This window comes from Sus scrofa, chromosome 7 (assembly GCF_054392235.1).
Source record: "Sus scrofa isolate SSC_HxYL_T2T_F1_AM1 chromosome 7, Sscrofa_HxYL_maternal_Yorkshire_Landrace_v2.0, whole genome shotgun sequence".
In the NCBI taxonomy this organism is placed as follows: Eukaryota; Metazoa; Chordata; class Mammalia; order Artiodactyla; family Suidae; genus Sus; species Sus scrofa.
In genome coordinates, this window is record NC_139389.1 from 61,445,706 (window position 1) to 61,469,500 (window position 23,795).

At 42.7% G+C, this 23,795-nt stretch overlaps 1 protein-coding gene and 1 long non-coding RNA gene across 2 annotated transcripts in view; one reads left to right on the forward strand and one right to left on the reverse strand.

Moving 5' to 3' along the window:
• SEC11A (SEC11 homolog A, signal peptidase complex subunit) overlaps window positions 1–16,185 on the forward strand; it is a 46,077-nt gene extending 29,892 nt beyond the window's left edge. Inside the window, exons 4-6 of the mRNA XM_021098904.2 lie at window positions 4,962–5,081; window positions 11,516–11,573; window positions 12,046–16,185. Coding sequence (XP_020954563.1) covers window positions 4,962–5,081; window positions 11,516–11,573; window positions 12,046–12,096 — 229 coding nt within the window. The 3' untranslated portion in view covers window positions 12,097–16,185. The remainder of the gene's footprint in view (window positions 1–4,961; window positions 5,082–11,515; window positions 11,574–12,045) is intronic.
• Window positions 14,098–18,055, reverse strand: LOC146401612 (uncharacterized). Its single transcript, XR_014810435.1, has 2 exons — window positions 17,151–18,055; window positions 14,098–16,495 (listed from the first exon to the last, which is right to left on the reverse strand). It is a non-coding gene; the product is annotated as an uncharacterized LOC146401612 (long non-coding RNA).
• Window positions 18,056–23,795: the final 5,740 nt, after the last annotated feature.

Below are 23,795 nucleotides of genomic sequence, written 5' to 3' on the forward strand. Positions count from 1 at the left end.
GTAGGTCGCAGACACTGTTTGGATCTGGCATTGCTGTGGCTGTGGCGTAGGCTGGCGGCTGCAGCTCCAATTGAACCCCTAGCCTGGAAACCTCCATATGCCATGGGTGTGGCCCTAAAAGGACAAAGAGAGAGAGATCCTCGGGTTCTCAGCTTATGCCTTCCTGCGCCACTATATACTCCTCACCCCCTCCTTTCAAAATCTGCAATATTTCTGGTTAAGGAAAACTTTAGAAGGGAAGGAAAGAAAGAAATGAAGGAAAAGGGAGTGTCCTGGAAGACATACAGAGGGCAGTGAAACAATGGAGTGATGTAGGTTCTTGAGCACGAGGAAGCCCTAAATAAATACTGCCTCATTCTTACCACCCTCTCAAGTCGCTTGTTTTCTCCACTTGCGGAAGAAGGAACTGTCAGCTGTTGCTTTTGAAAATCCCTGTAAACATTCTTGTTTAGAAGAATTTGTCTTCATTGATAAAGATCTGACTGCTTTTTCCCCATACTTCAGGGTACTGAAAGAGTATAATTTTAAAATGGCACTCTCTTACTGACTAGGAAGGAACAACTTTTTTTTTTTTTTTTTTTTTTTAGAATCGTGAACGTTTATTCAGTGTACGTAGTGTTTTCCAAATTCGCAAAGTGGATTTGTGTTATTTGTTCTCAGCATTGCCTGTTATAAACAAATTCACAACTTTCCCCTGAACTTATCAGAGAAAATCAAATTAAACTCAAGACCTGCTTCGGGCAGAAGTTGCCCATTTTTATGCATGATCCTTTGAAATTGAGTTTTTGTTTTGTTTGTTTTTTAGGGCTGCACCTGCGGCATATGGAGGTTCCCAGGCTAGGGGTTGAATCAGAGCTGTACCTGCCACAGCAAAGCAGGATCCGAGCTGCATCTGCACCATACACCACAGTTGACAGCAACGCCTCGGCCAGGGATCAAACCTGCATCTTCATGAATACTAGTTGGATTCGTTTCCATTGGACCACAATGGGAATTCCTGAGATTGAGCTTTTTATTTTAAAATAGTTATCTTGGAAATTCCCACCATAGCTCAGTGGTTAATGAATCTGACTAGGAGCCATGAGGTTGCAGGTTCTATCCCTGGCCTCGCTCAGTGGGTGAAGGATCCGGTGTTGCCGTGAGCCATGGTGTAGGTTGCAGACGTGGCTCAGATCCTGCTGTGGCTGTGGCTGTGGTGTAGGCCGGCAGCTACAACTCCGATTGGACCCCAGCCTAGGAACCTCCGCGTGCCGAGGGTGCGGCCCTAGAAAAGACAAAAAAAATAAAATAGTTATTTCAGGGCAGGCTCATTGGCAGATATGTCAATTATAGATTCCTTAAATTTCAAAAATAGTTTTTAACAGAATTCTGAATATTTTAAAGTGTATGGGGATTTTTTGTTTGTTTGTAATCTAAGGTTATTGGTCATTTACTTTGACATTTGAGGTGCCTTCCATTTGCACTCTTGTTTAGATAACAGATCCTATTAATCTTCCAAAGTTTCCAATTTCCTTTTTTGCTGGGGGGAACATAAAATACCTTGTAGTAATAATCATTTGATTTAATAAGATTAACAGGGAGTTCTCTGGTAGTCTAGTTGTTAGGACTCAGCACTTTCACTGCTACGGCCCTGGGTTCAATCCCTGGTCTGGGACCTGAGATCCTACATCAGACTGCTGCATGTTGCAGCATTGTTCTTAATTATGGGACCAAGTGACGTCAAAATGGATCAGGTTCTTGTAGTAAATGAATGTTTTCAAGCTGGTTTTTGCACTGCTGTTTGTTTCTTTCATCTGTACCTTGTTTTAATAAATAAAATCCTGAGCTTTAAGAATAGGCGTAAGAATTGTTCAGCTGACTTCTCTCTTTTCTTATTCGTCCTTTCCTTCTCCATCTGCTTTTATGTAATTTTGTAAATTTATAAATATAATATAAAGCCCTTTGTTTAATATATTGAATCTCCATCTTGTGAACATTCTTTTGGGTAGGGGGGCAGGGGAAATGAACCTGACTAGTATCCATGAGGACGCCGGTTCGAATCCCTGGCCTCACTCAGCGGGTTAAGGATCTGGCATTGCCGTGAGCTGTGGTGTAAGTCACAAATGTGGCTCGGATCCCATGTTGCTTGGCTGTGGCTTAGGCCCACTGCTATAGCTCTGTAGCTTTGATTCAGCCCCTAGGCTGGGAACCTCCGTATGCCACGGGTATGGCCCTAAGAAGACAAAAAAAAAAAAAAGTATCTGGAAGGAGAAATTTCACACTGGCGTGACTTAGTCCTTAGCTTTGCTTTTTCTGTGCACAATATTTTGCACCCATTTAGCTCTTGGGTTCTTTATCTTATCTAATTGGTTAGTTCCTTCTTCCTGACATCATAGTATTGTGATGGTTGGATTAAATTGTTAATGCTTTGAGCTCCTTGGAGGTGATAATATTAAATATTTAGCTGCTGTGCTAGCCAGGGAAAAGTCCCATATAAATGTCTAGTCAATCAGTATTTGGGGCCTGTGGGTTGTGAAGTGCTACAGCGGGTGTTCATAGCAGGCCTGAAGGAGCTGGTTGCCTCCAGAGAGTATTTCTTGCACTATTAAGTAGATGAAGGAGGAGTTCCCGTCATGGTGCAGCAGAAGCAAATCCAACTAGGAAGCATGAGGTTGCGGGTTTGATCCCTGGCCTTGCTTGGTGGGTTAAGGAACTGGTGTTGCTGTGAGCTGTGGTACAGGTTGCAGACGCAGCTTATAAAGTAGTTGAAGAAAACCTATGCTTTTTCGAACAACTATAGTAGTCTTTCCTGATTACATCCCAAAGGGGGCAAATTGTATTTCTTTGTTTTGTTGGCAAATCAAGTCTTTGGAAATAGCCTGGGTCCCTCCCCCCCCCCCCTTTTTTTTTTTTTTGCTTTTTAGGGCCACACTTGCGGCATATGGAGGTTCCCAGGCTAGGGATCTAGTCGAAGCTACAGCTGCCAGCCTACACCACAGCCACAACAATGCCAAATCCAGGCTTCATCTGTGACCTATACCATGGCTCCCAGCAACACCAGATCCTGAACCCACTGAGCAAGGCCAGGGATCGAACCCGAAACCTCATGATTCCTAGTTGGATTCATTTCTGCTGCACCATGATGGGAACTCCTAGTCCAGGTCTCTTGTAGCATCCCTTTCCTCTCCTGAGAAGTTCCCATTTCCCATTTTTCCTTTCCCCACATTTGGTTTTGCTTTTCTGCCTCTATGGGGCTGCTGTTACTTCCTGGTTGAACTGACTTTTCCTTCTTGCTGCTCCTGACTTTCACTCTTGGCACCTGTCCTCTTTTACCCTCTGGGATTTTTCAGACATTCTTTCACTTACCGAGTTGTCAACTACAGATTATTTTTCTCTGTATATTTGCATTTTTTTTCTAATTGGAATCTCATTTTTAATGAGACTGTTTGCACTTGACTGTTTTGGGTGTTCGCAACACCTCCCAATTTAGTTTTATCTCCCAATTTAGTTTTAGATGATTTAGTGTCTAGTGAGCCAGTTTCTGGCTTAGAATCTAAGTAGATATTAGTCAGTAGGAGTTGCAGCTATTTTAACATAGCCTTTATCAACTGTAAGGTATACTTTGCTTTCAATTTTTTTTTTTTTTTTTTTTTTTTTTTTTTTAGGGCCTCACCCGCAGCGTATGGAGGTTCCCAGGCTAGGGGTCTAATCAGAGCTGTAGCCACCAGCCTACACCACAGCCACAGCACAAAGGATCCAAGCCACATCTGTGACCTACACCACAGCTCATGGCAACGTCAGATCCTTAACCCACTGAGCGAGGCCAGGGATTAAACTTGCAACCTCATGGTTCTTAGTCGGATTCGTATCTGCTGCACCATAATAGGAAGTCCTTGTATCAATTAAATTTTAAGATTACTAGAAGCCTCATGGTTCTTTAGTAGAATTAAACTAATCATTACCTGATCCAGTAAGATGATGTTTCTATAAACACTGACATGTAAAAATAATGTATGTTTATTGGAGAAAAAAATTAGAAGCTTAAAGAAAAGCCATAGATAGTTGCTGTTTACACCTTGGCTTGTCATTTTAGACCTTGTTTAATATCGTTCGTTTTTACTTTTTTTTTAATGTGAAGAATTTCTAGCATGTACAAAAGCAGACAAAACAGTATAATGAACTTCCATGTATGTACCAGTCACCCAGTCCCAATAATTATTAGTCTGTAGCCAATTCTGCCCCACCTACCCTACCACCTCTTCCCATTCTCCTGCCTGTGTTATTTTGAATCAAATCCTAGATATCGTGTGATATCATATGTAAATATTTCAATAAATATCTATAAAGCATAACCAATGAACTTCTAACTTTTTAAAAAATTTTGTTTGAACCCAGATTCAAAGAACGTCCACAGTTGCAGTTGGTTAATATGGCTTTATAATCTCTTTTATTTAACCTATAAATTCCTTCTCTAATTTTCTTTGTTCCTTATTTTTCTTTGTTCCTTATTGGTTGAAGAAACTGGGTCATTCAGTAGTTTTCCCATAGTCTTCATTTTGCAGATTATATCCTCTAGGGTAGTTTAATGTGTTCCTTTTTTTTATTATTATTTCTGGAAAATTGGTGGTTTGTGTTTATTTTAATATAAAAATGAGATTATACTCTACATGCTGTTTTGTAATATTTCTTCACTTTATAAAATTTGTATGATCTTTAATATCATTAAATGTTCTTCTATATCATCCTCCTTAATGCTTGCATGATTTCAACTCCTGTTAGACTGAGCTTGTTTCCAGTTTCTTGCTATTATAAACAGTTCAGCTATGAACATCCTTTTAGCTAAATAAATAATTATTTGGATATTGGGAATGATGATAAAATGCCACGGTTTCCACAGGAATTTTCGGTTAACAAGAGCAAATCTTGTGCTTTCAAGTGGCATGAAGGTATTTGATGACTTGGGTTTCCTTTCCTCTTTTAAGGCAAAATGGACATATCAAGTTTTTGACCAAAGGAGATAATAATGCAGTGGATGACAGAGGTCTCTATAAACAAGGACAACACTGGCTAGAGAAAAAAGATGTTGTGGGCAGAGCTAGGGGGTAAGTACAGAGGGGGGCATTTACCAAGCTTTGCATATCCCTTGAAACCTTGGCTCTCAATCTATTGTCTGAGCATACACAAGTGACTATAATGGTTTAGTCCTGGTTCTGCCAAATCACCTTGTGTCCTTTGAAAACGTATGCTTCTTCAAATGCATTTGAAACTTCAGGTTTGCTGCTCCAGAGGGGAGCTTATGGGTTGCTATAGAAGAATAGAATATTAGTGATGAGGATGAATAGAGTGACAATTTAAACAATTCATTTGTTTGTTTAATTCATTTAAGAAATGTTCTTTGGAGTTCCCATTGTGGCTCAGTGGGATGAGGATGTGGGTTCAATCCCTGGCCTCGCTCAGTGGGTTAAGGATCCGCCATTGCCATGAGCTGTGGTGTAGGTCCCAGATGTGGCTCAAATCTGGCGGTGCTGTGGCTGTGGTGTAGGCTGGCGGCTACAGCTCTGGTTGGACCCCTAGCCTGGGAACCTCCATATGCCGCAGGTGCAGCCGTATAAAGACAAAAAAAAAAAAAAAAGAAAGAAAGAAATGTTCTTTAATGTCTATTGTGTGCTAGGCTCTGGGGATCCAGAGCAGTGTTCATCCTGCTTCTTGAAACTTAAATTTCTTAAGTATTTACTGAGTCGGCAAGTATTCACATCAATTAATTTTATCGTGATAATTTATTCCATATTTTTTGTATTCCTAATTTTGCAATTATTGAGGTCAAGTGAAATTTAAAAGTTATATTAAGCCTGTTTATTTCAGATTTTATGAGGAGAACAGATGAGTGGAGGACAGGAATTGTAAGTTATTGGTATGAGGAAGTATGGGATTATTACTACTTTCATGTTATTAATAGTATTAACAATAACTCACATTTATTAGGGCTTACCTTCTGCCAGAGACTCATTCTGTGTGCTTTCTTTACAAGTTTTACCTCATTTTAACCTCAGAAGAACCCTGCTATTTCCACTCTACAGATGAGGAAACACAAACATGTTAGGTTCTCTAAGTCCCACTGATCGATGATAGTAAGTGGCCGGCTGACTCCAGAAACCAGTAACCATCACACCAGAATCACTGGTATAACATTTTGAGCTAGGTAGCTGCTTGTTCTCACCATTGAGATGCCATATGACACTCTTAACCACTGTCAGAACATCTGTTCCTTCTGACCTAGAACAGACACTGGATTCAGTGATTCTACCAGCGAACAGTGGGATTGAGGAACTGTGTTATTAGGTGAAAGCTGCCTCGGTTATAGCATAAGAGATGTTCAGTTTGGGGCCAGAGACACCAGATCCAAAAAGGCACCAGTATATTTTGTCTTCTGTAGAGGTGGTTTTTTTAAGGATGCCTTCCGTTCAAGGGAGCCTGATTTCCCATGATGGAGCTAAACTTTTAGAATTCAAAGTAGATCATCAGTACTTCTGCAAAGTCACAGTCCCCGTTTCCCTCAGTTCCCAAGGTGCTGCTAATATCAGCCTCTTTGAGTCTTTTTGTTTTTCCTTTAATTGCACATGTACAGATTCTTGTAGAAACATGAGGAAATAACAATCATCAAAAAGCAAAGTTACTTTTCTCCTCTCCCCCATAAATATTTAATCCTTTTTTTTTTTTTTTTTTTTTTTTGCTTTTTGTATACCTACATAAGCACATTTTTTGTATGGGGAGAGAAATGGTCACACTGCTATAACCTCTTTTTTATGCCCCAAAGTTATTAGTATATACAAATCAAAAGATTTCCATATCATCATTTTCAAAGTTATATGCCATTCCACTGTGTGGAAGGACCATATTTTTATTTAGCTGATCTCCTATTGTTGGATGCCTTTGTTTTCTTTTGTTGTTGGGGTCAGTGTTATAATGAGCATCTCTGTTACGTATACCTCAGTGCCTCTGTCCAATCAATCATTTCTTTTTTTTTTTTTTTTGTCTTTTTGGGGCTGCTCTTGCAGCCTATGGAGGTTCCCAGGCCAAGGGTCGAATTGGAGCTGTAGCTGCTGGCCTACACCACAGCTCACGGCAATGCCAGATCCTTAACCCACTAAGCAAGGCGAGGGATTGAACCTGCATCCTCATGGAGCCTAGTCAGATTCATTTCCACTGAGCCACAACAGGAACTCCCCAAACATTTCTTCTCAGTAAGTTCTTAGAAGTAGAATAACCTGGTGAAACATAAGCATATTTTAAGGCTTTTGACAAATTTTGCCAAACAGTTTTATTTATACTCCTGCTGGGATGACAGAGTGTCCCTTTGTCTGCATCTTGATTCACAGGTGTTTAATGCAGTTCTCTCTGCTCACTCTGACCCCCCATTTGGGTTAAAAGTGTATCATCCTATGAAAGGGTGGAGGAAGCAGGCTTTCTTTTTACTCAAGTAATGTGTCTTTCTGAAGAATTTTTGAAAAATCCCAAACACTATACAGTGTAATTTCTAAATCCCAACATTGAAAGTGTAAGCCTTTTTCTGGCTTTTACTTTAAAAAAAAAAAAAGGTGTTATAGCCCAGTTCTCTCTGAATTAAGTAACTTTTCATGAACATCTGGGACATGAACAGCAGGAGCAGAGACTCTTAGCTGTGCAAATTTACTTTCCATTGATTATATCACCACTCACCTTGACATATAATGGGGCACATAACCTCCTTTTGTGGAAATTGTGTTTATAAAATGCTAAACTCTATTTCAGAGTTAGACTGTACCCAAACTTTGAGAATAGAGCTTTTCTTCAGACCTGTCTGTGGCTGTGGTACAAATGTCTTTATGAATTTAAAAAAAAAAAAAATGTTTTCAAACAGCTGCACACAAAAAAATTTTACACTGAAGCCTAAGACCCTAAACAAAAAGAAGTTTAAAGTTTTTTTATTGAGATATAATCCACATATATTGGGATATAAAATTGATAAAATGTTCAGTACAGTGGGTTTTATTGTATTTACAAGGTTGTAAAACCATCACCACTATTTAATTCCGGAACATTGCCACACCCCAAAAAGAAAACGTGGTACTTACTCATCTGCAGTCACTCCCCATCCCCTTCTCCCTGTAGCTCCTGGCAGCCACTAATCTGTTTGTTGTCTCTATGGCTTGCTTGTTCTGGACATATTATAATATAAACAGAACCTTACAAATACATGGTCTTTTATGTCTGGCTTCTTTCACCTAGCATAGTGTCTTTAAGCTTCATTCATGTTGGTAGCATGTAATAAAATAGTTTCAGAAAATAAAACTAATACTGAACCAACTAAGAATAGGGATGACTCTTTCTAAATTCAGGTAGTTGAAAAATATGAGAACCTGTTAGACAAAGAGTAGAAAGCAATAGGAGAAAAGGATGAAAGTCTGGCACAAGAGAAGAGAAAAATTGACAATGAAAAGAGGAACAAAAATAAAAGAAGGTGCCAAGTAAGTGAGCTCTCTGTCCAACAAAAAACTCAGTTTTTAATGGAGGAAGCTTTTAAAATGTACTTTTGACTGAACTTGAAACAGGTCATTCTGGGATAGAAACAACAGTTCTTTTTAAGTCATCTACTAGCATCTAAACTTCCCAGACCTTAGGCAAAATGATTTTTACCCAGAACATCAGCAGATAGTTCTTCCTTCTGAGTCTCCTTCCTTAGCAACACTTCTGACCCCAGGAACTCTCAGGGACACTTATTTACCCATACTCTGCCTTCTAGATGTTAACTTGGTGGTTAACGGCTGGTGTTGCAGTTGGCTTTGTGAATGGCATTTGTTTTACTTACGTTAAACCTCTGCTTATTATTAACTCTGCTTTGGCCGAGTTGATCTGAGCAGAGTAGGAAGAAGTGCAACAGATGTGAAAGTAAGATGACTGATGGTAGCGGCATTATGCACTGGATTGGTCACTCTTGACTGTCTCTGTCCCTGGTGGGAAGCAATGGTACAGAGAATTAAGTCTTTTTTTGACTTTGGACAGCCTGTCACATTCTGACAACCTTCTATTTTGCTTATACTACTCCTGAAGATCAGGTTGCTTCTATTTGACTTATGGTGAGCAAGGAAAAACCACATTAGAGGGAAAAATGTTTCCATGGATCACCCGTAAGCAGACTCTGTGATCATTGTGCTTCTTTGAGCATACTTATCATTGCTTGAAAGTAATGCAAGAGTCTCTACCCATGAGAATGTTTCTGACTGATCATCAGGCCAGAATTAGCAGCCTGATACTTTTTTGTTTGTCTGTGTTTGGCTGCACCCGTGGCATACAGAAGTTCAAAAGCCACAGCAGTGATAACACTGGACCCTTAAGTGCTAGGCCACTAGGGAATTCCAGCCTGGTATTGTTTTAGTAGAAGTCACAGATGCTTTTAGAGCTTTTAACCTGCATTTTGCTGTAAGGCATTTGCCTTTATGTTCCTAATTTAGATGATTTTCCTTCTGAAAGACTGAAACTATTGCTTTTTATGAAGATGTTATAAATGAGACAGAAGAAATAGAGGTATAGAGTTATTGCATTAGAAAGAAAAAAAATGTGTATTAAAAATATAGAACACTGTCACCATGCTGTACAGCAGAAAATTGACAGAACACTGTAAACCAGCTGTAATGGAAAAAAAAAATCATTAGGTATAAGAAAATAACAATAAATATATAGAAAACCTTCATCTGCTCTCCTACAGCTTTGCCAAGCCTTTCTGTAGTGACTGTTAACTTTTTACCTCACAGGACAAGGTCCCGGGGGTTGAAACTAAACCATGGGCCTTAAGAAGGGATGTTATTTGTCACCACATGCCAGTTCCCTACATCTTACTTGCTAGAACGGTGCTTTTTGCACTTTAGCGTGCAGCAGCGTCATTTGGGCCCAGTCTTCCAGAGGTGCTCTGATTCAGTAGATCTGGGAAGATAGAGCAATCTGCATTTTTAACAAGCTGTCCGGGTGATTCTCACAATGGAGGTGTGGGTTTTAAGGAACATCAACCTCTGGGAATGGAAGTTTGGCGGTGGCGAGAGAGAGAGGTCTGGGTAATGCTGCCAGAAGGGAGAGGGACCAGATGGGGGTGAGGACAGGAGACAGGAAGGGAAAGGAAGGAAAATGGACCAAAGACAAAATCTCTGTTTTTTCAGATTGCCTAAGGCTTCCATGGTGGAGGGTGATGTAGGAGGTAATTTCTGATGTGCAGCTTTTGTATGTGCAGAGGTCGTGGGTACCCTGATTAAAAGTTCCTGGGATATTCTAAAGTATGCAAAGGTCAGTCTCTGCTTCAGTCCAGTCTCCCTTCCCTGGACGGGCTCTAGGACAGTATCACCCAGTACTCACTGCGCGGAGTTCAGTAGCAGAAGAAAAGAGAGTTGTACGTTGCTGACTCCTGTTTCTTCCTACATTTCTCTCTCCCCTGAATTCTTATGATGTTGAAGAGTCTTTTTGCTTTGAGGGGTCAGTGGAAGTCCTAGAAGAAAATGAGATCCCCAAGGGAAAGAGAAAAGAAGAGGCCTGGACATTCTAACTGAATCAGGCAGTATTTCCTGGATACCAACTGTGTGCCAGGTGTTGTGTTCAGCCTTGAAGACACAGTGGGGGACAGATTGGCATTGGCCTTGTCTGCCCTTGTAGGGTTTAGAGCTAGTAGGGGAGAGACACTATCCAGCTGGTTAGGCAACGAATGATGTAATTAAACTTGTAGTGAAGACTTCAAAGGAAGTAGCGATGCTATAAGATTATTTAACAAGTGGTTTTATCTAGTTTGAGGCAACAAACTTTAAGGACAAGAGGAAAACAAGAAAAAACAAAGGCGTAGCAGCCAAGAGGTGAGAAAGAGGCTTGTGGTGGGTTATAGAAACCAGGGAGAAAGATTTCAAGGGCGAGTTTGCGGTCCTCAGAGTCAAATGCTGCAGAAGTGAAAAGGAAGAAAGGCACTGAGAATGGTCGTCTGCATAGAGTGATTTAAACTATTCTAGAAGAAGCTTCAAGATTGAGAGAGCCAAAACCAGATTACCGGTGGTTAAAAAATGAGAGGGTGGTGAAATCTTAAGTGCTGTTAATAGAGCTGTTACATTCACCTTTTTGGACACTTAACATCAAGTATTTGGTAATGTTCTGACTGTGTTTGCATGTCTCCCCAGCTAGATTGACAGCTTTCCGAAGGTTATAACAACAAACCCAGCCCCTAGCACTGAATTAACATGTCGCATTAGGGTCACTAACTGGAGGTAGGTGACCTTGGATCTGGTACCGGTTCAACCACACAAAAGCCATGTATCTCAGGCATGAGCAGCTGTTTCCTCATCTGTAAAATGGAGATATCCCTAACTTCCCTGTCACGTGGGCTGTTGAAAGGGTCTAATAGGACCATATATGCCAATGGACTTTGTGAGCTGAAAATTAGTATTCTATGAAAGATAGTGAGAATGTTGGTAAATGATAGCAGCTACTTAGAAAGTTCTGTGATGATGAGGTTTTTTGTTTATTTGTTTAGATTTGTTCCTTATATTGGGATTGTGACGATCCTCATGAATGACTATCCTAAATTTAAGGTAAGATCTTGTACTTTATGTTTTATTAATTTTGGAAACTATTAAATGGATTATAGTTAAAAGATGGAAGACCAGTTGGATAGTGTGTTGATTTATCATGGTCACAAAGGCCAGTTTGTTCATTAACTTCGAGGATTCGTGCACTTTTAAAAGCTTCTCTGGAGTTCCTGTCGTGGCACAGCGGAAACATATCCGAGTAGGAACCATGAGGTTGTGGGTTCGATCCCTGGCCTTGCTCAGTGGGTTAAAGATCTAGCATTGCTGTGAGCTGTAGTGTAGGTCACAGACTCGGCTCGGATCTGGCTTGGCTGTGGCTGTGGTGTAGGCCGGCAGCTGTAGCTCCGATTAGACCTCTAGCCTGGGAAACTTCCATATGCCACGGGTGCAGCCCTAGAAAGCCAAAAAGCCAAAAAATAACAATTAAAAAAACACAAAAGCTTCTCTGACTTGCTGTCCTGTGTTTGTTTTCTAGTATGCAGTGCTCTTTTTGCTGGGTTTATTTGTGCTGGTCCATCGTGAGTAAGAAGTCTGCCTTGCTGTTCCTGGAAGATGCTGTACTTGTTGTTCCTGAATGTTTGGAGTAGATAATTGATCTGCGGCTGGTGGAATGGAGAACACACATGTTGGCGCTTCTCGGTAGCACTGGTTTGCATTAGTTTATGTTTCCACGCCAGAGTACGTGCGGGCGGGTGCGTGTGCACCAGGCGTGCACTCAAGGGGACTCTCAATCACAGAATTTCATATGTTGTCATTGTCACACTTTCACATTTTTGTACATCAGTGAATTTTTTATATTAAAAGGTTGAGCCAAAGCCCCAGTGTTTGTATTTTGAAGCCAAGCTTCACTTCAAAGTGCCTAACAGAGTTCTGTAAATGAAAAGGCAGCTCTGCATGAGTCTGCAACTGTCATTCCTCCTTATAATGGGAGTGGCATATACTGAGGTGGTCGTAGTCTTAACTTTTCAAAATTTTAAATAAAAGACTTTGCATATCGAACCCCTTATCCCTGACTTGTGTTTGTCGGGAAAGCTCCTGAAATTTGCTTTCCTGTGCTGGTTCTTAGCGCCCCTTGGGGAGATAAAGGCTTTGACGTGAACAGTTCTTCAGCCAAGAAGGTTGTCCTAATACAAACAACTGGTTTTTGTTTCTGATTTTGTTTTTGTGAAGTAAAAGTAGCCAATGAGGAGTTCCCTTTGGGATTCAGTGGTTAATGAACCCAACTAGGAACCACGAGGATGCAGGTTCAATCCTGGCCTCACTCAGTGGGTTAAGGAACCAGCACTGCCATGAGCTGGGGTGTAGTTTGAAGATGCAGCTTGGATCCTGCGATGCTGTGGCTGAGGTGTAGGCCAGCAGCTGTGGCTCCGATTCAACCCCGAGCCTGGGAACTTCCATATGACACAGGTGTGGCCCTAAAAGGCCAAAAAACAGACAGACAAACAAACAAAAAGTAGCTATTGATGTCCATAAGAAATCTCTTAGTTATAAAAATTGATTCTTCACCAGGGTATGACTCAGATGTGTATAAACCCAGCTAGTTGCTGAGAGGTTCAGCAAATCTCACCTTGCTGAAGACTTCTAACCTTGTCTACACTTGAGACATCCTCAGCCCCTTCTCCACCGTGGCAGTGAGTTTCAGCATCTGGGAGAGGCAGGAGGAAGGTGCTGAAGGACAGGCCTACTGCTTGTGTTCTTGAGACTCTAGTTTGCCAGAACCTGTGCGTGGCTTTGCTCTTCTCCAGTGCAGACGTAGAGAGGGCAAGGTTGAAAGTAGTAAAGACAAAGCCCCGCCGTGTTTTCCTTCTTTTAATATTGAGACAGTTAAGGAAATAAGGAGTGCATGGGGTAAGTCAGTGTATTTTAAGCACAAAAGACTCTTAATCCTTTCTGTTCTCTTTTTGTATTATTGTGAAATCTCAGAATAAGCAAGTTTTCTGGGTTGGGCTAAATGAGCCGTTTCTGTTATTTGTTCAGCTGAGGTGGAAATCAGTCCATACTGTAGTGCCAGTGGAATGAGAATAGGGACAGTTAATCTTCTGAAACCCTCCCCTATAGAGAATAGGCCATCCTAAATCCGTTATCTAGGCTTTCACCTTTCAACTTTGGATATGGGCTCTTAATGATATCAACAGAGCATGAAACTTGGCAAATTACTACTGACAGGTAGTCCTTTGAATCTGTCTTTGAGGCTTATATAGTACTTGTATTTTCTCATGAGCCATGGACAGTGTCGAATGCCTCCTCTTCCCCCCCACCACCCCGCCCATGTGGAGAGGCAGAAAATTGCTACTTACTCCATTTTTTTCTTCTTAATAACCTGCAGAGGACGGGGTTAATTGTGCAGCCTAATTGGTGCCCTGGCTAATTTGGTACCAACCTTTCTGAGACTACGCTGGAGAAGAAGTAGTGTGTTCTGCTGGCAAAGGTTGGGATCCCAAAGTTCTTTGGGTTTTTTTGGCTTTTTTTTTTTTTTTTTTTTTGCTTCACTTTTTAGCACCATACCCAAGGCATATGGAGGTTCCCAGGCTAGGGGTCGAATTGGAGCCACAGCTGCCCACCTACACCACAGCCACAACAACACAGGATCCAAGCCGCGTCTGTGACCTACACCACAGCTCACAGCAACGCTGGATCCTTAACCCACTGAGCAAGGCCAGGGATTGAACCCACAACTTCATGGTTCCTAGTCGGATTCTTTTCCAATGAGCCACAGTGGGAGCTCCCCAAAGTTCTTTGTGATCCGACCCTGCCTGAATGTAAACATCCTGATACTTGTATCCTAAGCTCTCCAGATTTCTCCTCCTTATATTATATACACTTATTGAAAGGAAAACATTATTTTCCTCCCTTGCGTATTTTCACACCCAGTTTTGTTGAAATGGCTGTTTTTCTTCCTTTGCTAGATGCTCTAGTTTGAAAGAACAGCTAAACTCTCTGAAAAGTAGTCAGATCATTTAAAAATATTTGACTCACTGTAGTAGCCAAAAATAACAAGATTATTTGTGGAAAGTGATACTATGTTCTTAGTTTTTATATTGTCTGCTTTAGTGCTATAACTTGAAACTAGAAGGTTTTATTAGTAAATACAATGTATTTTAACAGCTCTTTGGAAATGTAGGAAATGCCAGAGATGTTTAACTTGGTATTTTAATGGAATTATAAGCTCTTTGAGATTTGGCAGGGCAGGTGGGAAGCTAGGAGGGGCTCAACCTGGTGAGTGAAGAGAATCCAAGAGGATGCAAATTGATAAAACTTGAGATGAGAACATGATAATGGAATTATCTTTTGGATGTTACTCATCCACACTCGTTAGTATCTGCAAGTTATTTCCAAACGGCCTGTCCTTAGTTCTAGCCCCAAGTCTCGCTGTTCCCACTGGTCACTTCCATTTAATTGTCCTATCTTTAAGCTTCAGCTCATAGCAATCCCTGCAAACTTCCCCTCCAAATTTCAACTTTTCTTTGAACGAGTATTCACCTAGTTTTTCATTTCCTCACCCTATTTAGTCACTTAAAAGCCAACATCTACCCTGTCGTTCCATTTTCATTGCCGTCCCCTGAATCCAGAAACATACTCAGGGACCCCCTGTTGCTTGGGAGACTTTATGTCCCAGTTTCCCCTGTAATGGGCCAGTCTCTGCCTATTTTATTTTATTTTGCTTTTTAGCACCTGCAGCACATGTAGGTTCCCAGGTGGTATCAAAGCTGCAGCTGCCAGCCTATGCCAGAGCCACAGCCACGCCTAATCCAAGCCACGTCTGCCACCTACACCACAGCTCATGGCAACGCCTGATCCCCAACTTACTGAGCAAGGCCAGGGATGGAACCCACAACCTCATGGCTACTAGTTGGGAGCCACAACGGGAACTCTAATCTCTGCCTATTTTAGATCATTTCCACCTGTTCATTTTAGTACCCCTTTTATTTTTAAATAAAAGTCTCCTTTTGGGTCATAAATTGTATTTGCCCTACATATTACCTATGTGTGAAGTTCCAACTTATTCAGCTAACATGAAGCAGCCTGGAGCTATATACTCTGTTTTCACTTATAGTATCTCATGCTCTTTGCTTGTCACTTGCTTCTTCCTCTGTCACTCAGGGTGTACAGCCTTATGCTATTTGTGTATGTTTGTGGATTGGACTCCAGTTTCTCCATCAGATTGTAAGTTCCTCCAGTGCAGGAGCCCCGTTTTTATAGACACTGTACTCTGTTTTTCCAGTAGCTTCTAGCAGCATATACTAAAAGTTCAGTGTAATCGTACATTGGAACAAGAGGTAGTAACTAGGGTAGAAGCATAATTGTTGTGCTGTTATTCTGGGGCAGAGCATATGAATCATTAAAGTGATTTGTTCTTGCCTGTTATTAAGTACATTGTATCTGGGTCTTGCCAGATTTGAATCTAAAAACTTTATCTCCCTATGGTTCCACTTAAAACAGCATGTTCCCTTTCTAGAATTTTTGATGTTAATCTTATTTTCTTCTTTTGTGTGTGTATCCTTGGTCTTTTCCCATATTCTGTTTCTCAATGGGAAAAGTATTGGCATTTGTCACTTAGGGAGTCTTAGGCTTCTTAAAAAGCCTAGGCTTGAAATAAAGGCTCTGTTATCCTTGAGTACATTTCTTGGTCATTTGCATAAGTGTGTTAGCAAGTCTTCATAACCCTCTCAGGTGTGGGAGTTATCCCAAATTGTGAGGTCACCTTTCTTAAGACTTTTTTTTTAAGGGCTGCGCCTGTGGCATATGGACGTTCCGAGGGTAGGGGTCGAATAAGAGCTGCAGCTGCCAGCCTACGCCACAGCCAAGATCCGAACTGTGTCTGTGACCTAAACCATAGCTCATGGCGATGCCCAATCCTTTAACCCACTGAGTGGGGCCAGGGATCAAACCTGCATCCTCATGGATACTAGTCAGGCTCATCGCCGCTGAGCCACAAGGGTCACTCCTCTTATGATGTTTATCACTCTGTTGAACTTGAGAAATTCCAGCTGGCCAAATGGGTTGTCCACCTTCCTCACAATGCTCCTCGGTTGGGAAGACCTATTTAGGCTGTTTTCTAGCCAGGTATATCTTTGTCACTATTCTCCCTTGCTAAAACCGTAAGTAATACCAGAGAGGTTTTAGAAATAAAACAACAAATATGACCTTTCACACAAAATTGTGGTGAATTTAGATGTAGAAAGAATTCTGTGTAACCAGGAAGTGTTAAGACTAGAGTATGCAGGGATTATCAAAAAATAGCAAGGACATTGCCTTCTAAGTCACGTCGCATTCTAGGCCCTCAGGATTTTTCCAGCCTTAGCTCTCAGCAGACCCCATGTTCTTTTTTTTTTTTTTTTTTTTTTTTTTTTGGCTTTTTGCCTTTTCTTGGGCTGCTCTTGCAGCATGTGGAGGTTCCCAGGCTAGGGGTTGAATTGGAGCTGTAGCCGCTGGCCTACACCAGAGCCACAGCAACGCGGGATCCGAGCCGCGTCTGCAACTTACACCACAGCTCACGGCAATGCCGGATCCTTAACCCACTGAACAAGGCCAGGGATCGAACCTGCAACCTCATGGTTCCTAGTTGGACTCGTTAACCACTGCGCCATGACGGGAACTCCCAGATCCCATATTCATTTACCCCTGACCTTGGTCCTACTCTACAGATGTCCAGTCTTTGCTTATGCTGGTCACTCTGCCTAGAGTACCTGCTCATTTCTGTATTTGCTAAAAGCTTTCTCATTCAGGAGACATTTATTGAGCATCCACTCTGTGCCAGATTTTGGGCTAGGCCCTGGGGACCCAAAGATGAGTGAGGCAAGGTCCCTCCTCTGCCAGGAACTCACTGCCTTAACAGGGACAACGTGTAAATAAATCTTTCCACATAGGATCATAAGTGTTAGAGATCCACAGGGAGCTCAAAAGAAAAACATTTTTTATTCCCAACTAAGCTCTCAAGTATATAGTGCTTCCTTCTCGGTGCTGCCTTCTCAGGACTTTGCTTATCGCCCTCAGAGTAGTCATGTGTGTTCTTCTTGCCTCCTGGCTCCTTGAAGGCATTAAGACAAGGCCAGCCTCTTAATTCATCCTTGTATATCCCCTAGTCCCTATCACAGTGCTTTGTACATTTTAGATTTATTTATACCTGGCTTTGTTCCAAAAAGGATTTGGAGTGGCTCATAAAGATAAATCTTGGGAGAAGAAAAGGATAAAATCAGAGGTGAGGTTAGTACCTACAAGACATATCAAAAGGAGTTCCCTTTGCGGCTCAGGGGTTAAGAACCCAACTGGTATCCAGAGGAACATGGGTTCAATCCCTGTCCTTGCCCAGTGCATTAACAATCTGGCCTTGCTGTGAGCTGTGGTGTAGGTCACAGACACGGCTCAGATCTGGCATTGTTGTGGCTGTGGTGTAGGCTGGCAGCTCTGATTGGACCCCTAGCCTGGAAACTTCCATATGCCATGGGTGTGGCCCTAAAAAGACAAAAAAAAAAAAAAAAAAAAAAGGCACTTCAAAAGATTCTACTATCTGCTAGAGGAAATCCATAGTGTTGGTTCTTAACTCCTTAGGGGCTGATGTGAAGAGGAAAATAATCATTTCTATGCTTCATGTAATGGGCATAAAATGGAAATTTTTAAAAGCTTGTAATGATACCTGAAGATCAAGCAATTTTGGAGTTTCCTGGTGGCCTAGTGGTTAAGGATCTGGTATTGTCACTTCTATGGCTTGGGTCACTGCTGTGGCATGGATTCGATCCCTGGCCTGGTAATTTCCGTGTGCTATGGACGTGGCCAAAAAGAGAAATTTCTCTTCAGCGACCTCACTGCAAGGGCTCTGTGTAATGTTATGCAGTAATCCCTATTTAATTAACCTAATGATTTTCATTGGGCTATTTCAGAGAATGTTCCTTTAGTATAGATATAGTTTGGTACTTCTTCAGAGAGCCACCTCTCAAAAGATCGGCCACCCATCTAAGCAGCCAGGAGCCTTCAATTAGTTTTCCTGTAGAATTGTGTTCCTTCATCTTTAAAAACTCACAGTCTTTTTTTTTTTTTTTTTTTTTTTTTTTTGTCTTTTGTTGTTGTTGCTATTTCTTGGGCCGCTCCCGCGGCATATGGAGGTTCCCAGGCCAGGGGTCGAATCAGAGCTGTAGCCACCGGCCTACCCCAGAGCCACAGCAACACGGGATCCGAGCCGCGTCTGCAACCTACACCACAGCTCACGGCAATGCCGGATCGTTAACCCACTGAGCAAGGGCAGGGACCGAACCCGCAACCTCATGGTTCCTAGTCGGATTCGTTAACCACTGCGCCACGACGGGAACTCGAGGTATGAAATTTTTGTTTCTTAAAAAAGACTGTGGAGTTCCCGTCGTGGCGCAGTGGTTAACGAATCCGACTAGGAACCATGAGGTTGCGGGTTCGGTCCCTGCCCTTGCTCAGTGGGTTAACGATCCGGCGTTGCCGTGAGCTGTGGTGTAGGTTGCAGACGCGGCTCGGATCCCGCGTTGCTGTGGCTCTGGCATAGGCCGGTGGCTACAGCTCTGATTCGACCCCTGGCCTGGAAACCTCCATATGCCGCGGGAGCGGCCCAAGAAATAGCAACAACAACAACAACAAAAGACAAAAAGACAAAAAAAAAAAAAAAAAAAAAAAAGAATCATTTCTGTAGAACACTTACTTTAATTGGCTGGTTTATTTAGGTTGGTAAGCTGGATCCCAGCTTTAATTCATGGAATCAATCTAGTTAAAATAATTGGTACTCGGGACTTAGGTTTGGCAAGTAAATCAACTAGTATGAAGCTTTGATCAGGGTGTCAGCCTGACAATTTACTTAAGCAAGAAAAGAGAGAATACTGTATAGAATACATTTCTTGGAATTGGTCAAATTTGGGGTAGATTATGCTAGCATTTTAGTTTATCAACAAGTCACGATGTAATAGGCATTTTGCCAAGGCATTTTGTTGACTATTGTGTCAATACTACAGCCTTAGCTGCTATCCAGAGAATAGCCTGTAATGGGCTTCAGGTTTAAAATAGGCTTTGCTTTTTCCCAGGATCCAGATAACAATATTATATACTTAGAATTTTCCATGTGCTCTGCTAAGTGCTTTTGACTTTATAACAGATTTTTATTTTTTCTCCTTTAGTTCTCAGAATCCATTTTACAAAAGAGAGAAACCAGAAGCTAAGAGATTTGCCCAGGATCTTCTGGCCTGTGGCTGGCAGAGCCAGAACTTGAAGTCTCTGTTGCAATGCTGGGTGTCAAAACCCAGTTCTTCTACCTTTATAAAATCTGAGACTCTTTTATTTAGAATCACCCCCACAATTGCAAGGCCTTTGGGGATTCTTCTCTAGAAGTCCTAGGTTCTTCCCTGGATTTCCTCAGATTTGTAAATCTCCCTAGAAATAGTGAGGTTCTTGGGCAGATTTCAAGCATTTTAACCGCTTTGGAATTTAAAGAGTATTTATTTCAGCACCTGAAATGACCCCTGAAATACATGACTGTTACACCCAAATAATCTTGAGTCCTAGGCCTGGGCCTTCGTTAGGTTTTCCTAACTTCCCCGAGCATCTGAGCCATTTAGCTGAGTGGCAGCTGCTCGGCTTGCTCTGCCACTATTGGGCTCATCTTCACTTTCTCATTAGGTGTATCTTCTCTTTTTTCCAATGTTGCCTTAAAAAATTTTTTTTTTATTTTGGCCTTTTCAGTTTCTGAAATAGTTCCTTATCAGTGGCCAATGTTCTGATATTCTAGCTAATTCCTGTGTGTTCCCTCTGACTTTGGGAAATTGTGTCAAATATCCCTGATACTCCTTTTTTCTTCTCTTAGAGATTCTGCTCTTCTGAGTCTACAGCCCCTTCCCCATTCTGAAACTAAAGAACAGGACCTGAGCTAGCCCAGGATGTTTTTCTTTCTGCAGCTCACTCAGATGGAGGCCTGTGCCCAGAGCTTTGCTGGAAGAGTGATTTTACACCATCCTATTCTGGGCAACTCTGTGTTTGTCATCCTGCCTTTTCCTCAGGCTCATTTATGTCTAATTTAAGTTTACGTTTTTTTGCTTTCTCCTTTGTTCTCTGTCCCTTTCATGTGTTTGAAGTCCATATTCTGGTTTTCTCCATTTGTTTAGTTTCTCTGCAGCTAACTTGCTTTTACTTGAGTCAATTCATCTATTACATGGGCTTAAGACCAGTCTTTACTGCATCAGAATAGTGTGTTGGTGATTAAAGGAGTATGCATGAAAGTGCTTTTGGAAAACAATAACAAAGATTGAGTTGTGAAAAGGTGTTTTTGTAATCCCAGTTTAATGAACTATGGCAAATAATAATATATATGTCTTTTATTTCAAGTCGTCTTTGACTGAAAACATGGTGCCGTTGGAGTTACCATCGTGGCTCAGCGGAAACAAATCTGACTAGCATCCATGAGGATGCAGGTTCGATCTCTGGCCTCACTCAGTGGGTTAAAGATCCAGCATTGCTGTGGCTGTGGTGTAGGCTCACAGCTACAGCTCCGATTTGACCCCTAGCCTGGGAACCTCCATATGCTGCAGGTGCAGCCCTAAAAAGACAAAAGATAACAACAACCAAAAAAAACATGGTGGGAGTTCCCGTCATGGAGCAGTGGTTAAACGAATCTGACTAGGAACCATGAGGTTGCGGGTTCGATCCCTGATCTTGTTCAGTGGGTTGAGGATCTGACGTTGCCGTGAGCTATGGTGTAGGTTGCAGACGCGGCTCAGATCCCACGTTGCTGTGGCTCTGGCATAGGCCAGTGGCTATGGCTCCAATTAGACCCCTAGCCTGGGAACCTCCATATGCCTTGGAAGAGGTCCTAGAAAAGGCAAAAAAAAAAAAAAAAAAAAAAAAATGCCTTTTAAATGTCTTGTTGATGTTGGTTGTAACAGGATTTGCCATGTATCTTTCACCCCTTAATCATCTTTTGGGTTGTCCTTTGAATCTCTACATTTTCTCTAAATGTCCTTGAATGTTAAGGAAGCCTCAAAGGGTCAAGAGTGAGCTCTGAGGAGCTCCCCTGTGCACCTCCATATGATTCACTGTCTGTCTTCCCAGTGGGAAAGTGGACTTGGGGAACAGGCAGTCTGCAGTTGAGGTCCTCATTCTAAACTCAGAGCCCAGCACTCCCTGGGGGTTCCGACTTGGAAGTGTAATCTTGGGCGCACTGCCCTCCGTGCTGTGCCTAATGCTTCACATTCCTGGGACAGTGATTTCTAACTGGCTGTGGAGCTGCTGCCCTGCTTTTTTCTCCAGGGTCCTTGGAGGCTCCTTTTTTCCTGTGCTAGGCTGACAGATAAAATGATCGCTGGGGCATCTGGGGTCATTTCCACTGCTGTGGTTGGAGCTGTGAACCCAGGCTGTGTCAGAGAAGACTTGCTTAAGTATAAATGAACCTGTCAGAGCTGAACCCAAGGTCCCAGGGTCATCTGCAGAGGAGAGGTGGAACTCCTCCATCAGTGCCTGCTCCCTCTCCCCCTTGAGAAATCTAAACCAACTTGACATTGAAATGGGGTGGTAAATCGGGAGTGGGTGTGGTTTAGGGGAAGCAGCATCTGTCCCTGGTGACATGGGAGGCCTGAGAGAGTGGTCTGAACAGACCTGAAGTCTGATTTCACTGTGACGTCTGGACAAGTGACTCAACCTCTGAGCCTGTTTCCAGCTATAAAATGAGGAGAGATAAACCTACCAAATAAGGTTCCTTCAGGCGTTTAAGTGAGGCAGCACTCAATCCCATCTCCTAATTTCTGTGACAGAGGACGCAAGAAGATAGGATGGGTGTGTGCTTGATGCAGGAGAGGGAGGAGATCGAAAAGAGAAGGTGATAAGAGCTATATCTGTACACCATGGCTAAGCAGTGACAAGAATACAGAGAGGTGTAAATGCCAAGGTGGGAGATGAGAAGAAGGAGATTGGGAAAAAAGCCTGGGCTGGAAATGAAGTATGCTTGTCCTGAGCTTCTGGGAGCTCAGCATGACAACCAGCTTCTCCAACACGCTTCCCCTTTTAAGATGGTGATCCACAGAGCTAGCAGGCCTTATTGAGCTGGATATGCAAGAGTAATAATAGTAATACCATTATCGAGCCAGACTGGGGAGTAGGTTCTGTCCCTGCCACACCAAAGTGTTTCTGAGAAGAGTCGAGAGCCCAGGAGTTGGTCCATATCCTTCCTCCACCATTCACTCCTTTTGTACTGTCTCTCCAATGAGATGGTAAACTCTTGTCTCCCCTAGCATAGTGCCCTGAACTTTGGTGTTTAGTAACCATTCAAGCAAAAGCAAGTGCATTATTCTGGAACATCAAGTGCATCTTCTCCTATTCATTAAGTGTTGCCACTGACCTAAAAGTTCTTTCCAAGACAAGTCTGGAGAGCTCCCTGGGAGGAGGAGGGTGCTGAATGTGAGAGAGTCCTATAGGTCTGTTGCTTCCTGCCACAAAATAATTGGGCTACAAAATGTCAATTTATTAAAAAATAGGACACTGTGGCTATTCCCATTTTACAATTGAAGAAGGTGAGGGTCAAAGAGGTCACAGATCTTTGTATACGGACTCCTGGCTTAGTGCTCTTCACTCCCCTGACCCAGAAATCTGCCTCCTGGCCAACTGATGGGCCGAGTTCCCCCGAGCAGGGCTTGGGTCGGGAGGACCCCCGCCATCCATCATTCTGCATGCGCATCCCGAGCACCTGCAGTGATTTGCAGAGACCTGGTGAGTGCTGGCTGTGAGAGAGCAGAGACCGGGTGAACACGGTCAGATTCCCCGGGAGGGAAAGCTGACAGGCATTTTATGGAGCTCCTTTGGTGCCTGGCACTTTGCTGGGCACCGTAACGCCTGTTACATGGGAGGAGGCGTCCTTACCCCTATTTCTACCCTGAGAGAGAGAAAGTAACCATTTTACTGAAAAGCCAAGAACCACTGGGAGTGGCGAGGAAGGGCGGGGCCAGCTCCTCAGTTTAAGGTGGTGGGCTTGGGTCGGAACGCCCGAGGCAGCAGTGCCCACATGGGGGCAGCGGTGCGGACCGGCGGGCGGTGGAGGGGCCCCAGACCTGCACCCCTGCCCAAGGGCTTCGGGGAGGGCGGGGAAGGGGCGGCATCCGGCGCTCCAGGGGCGGGTTCCTTCGGAGCAGGCTCCGCCTCCAGGAGCGCGGGTTTAAAAGGAGGGAAGGCGCGCACCAAGGACTGGAGCTGCGGCCAAGTGCACCTGAGCAGAGGTTGCGGCCGGGGCCCAGC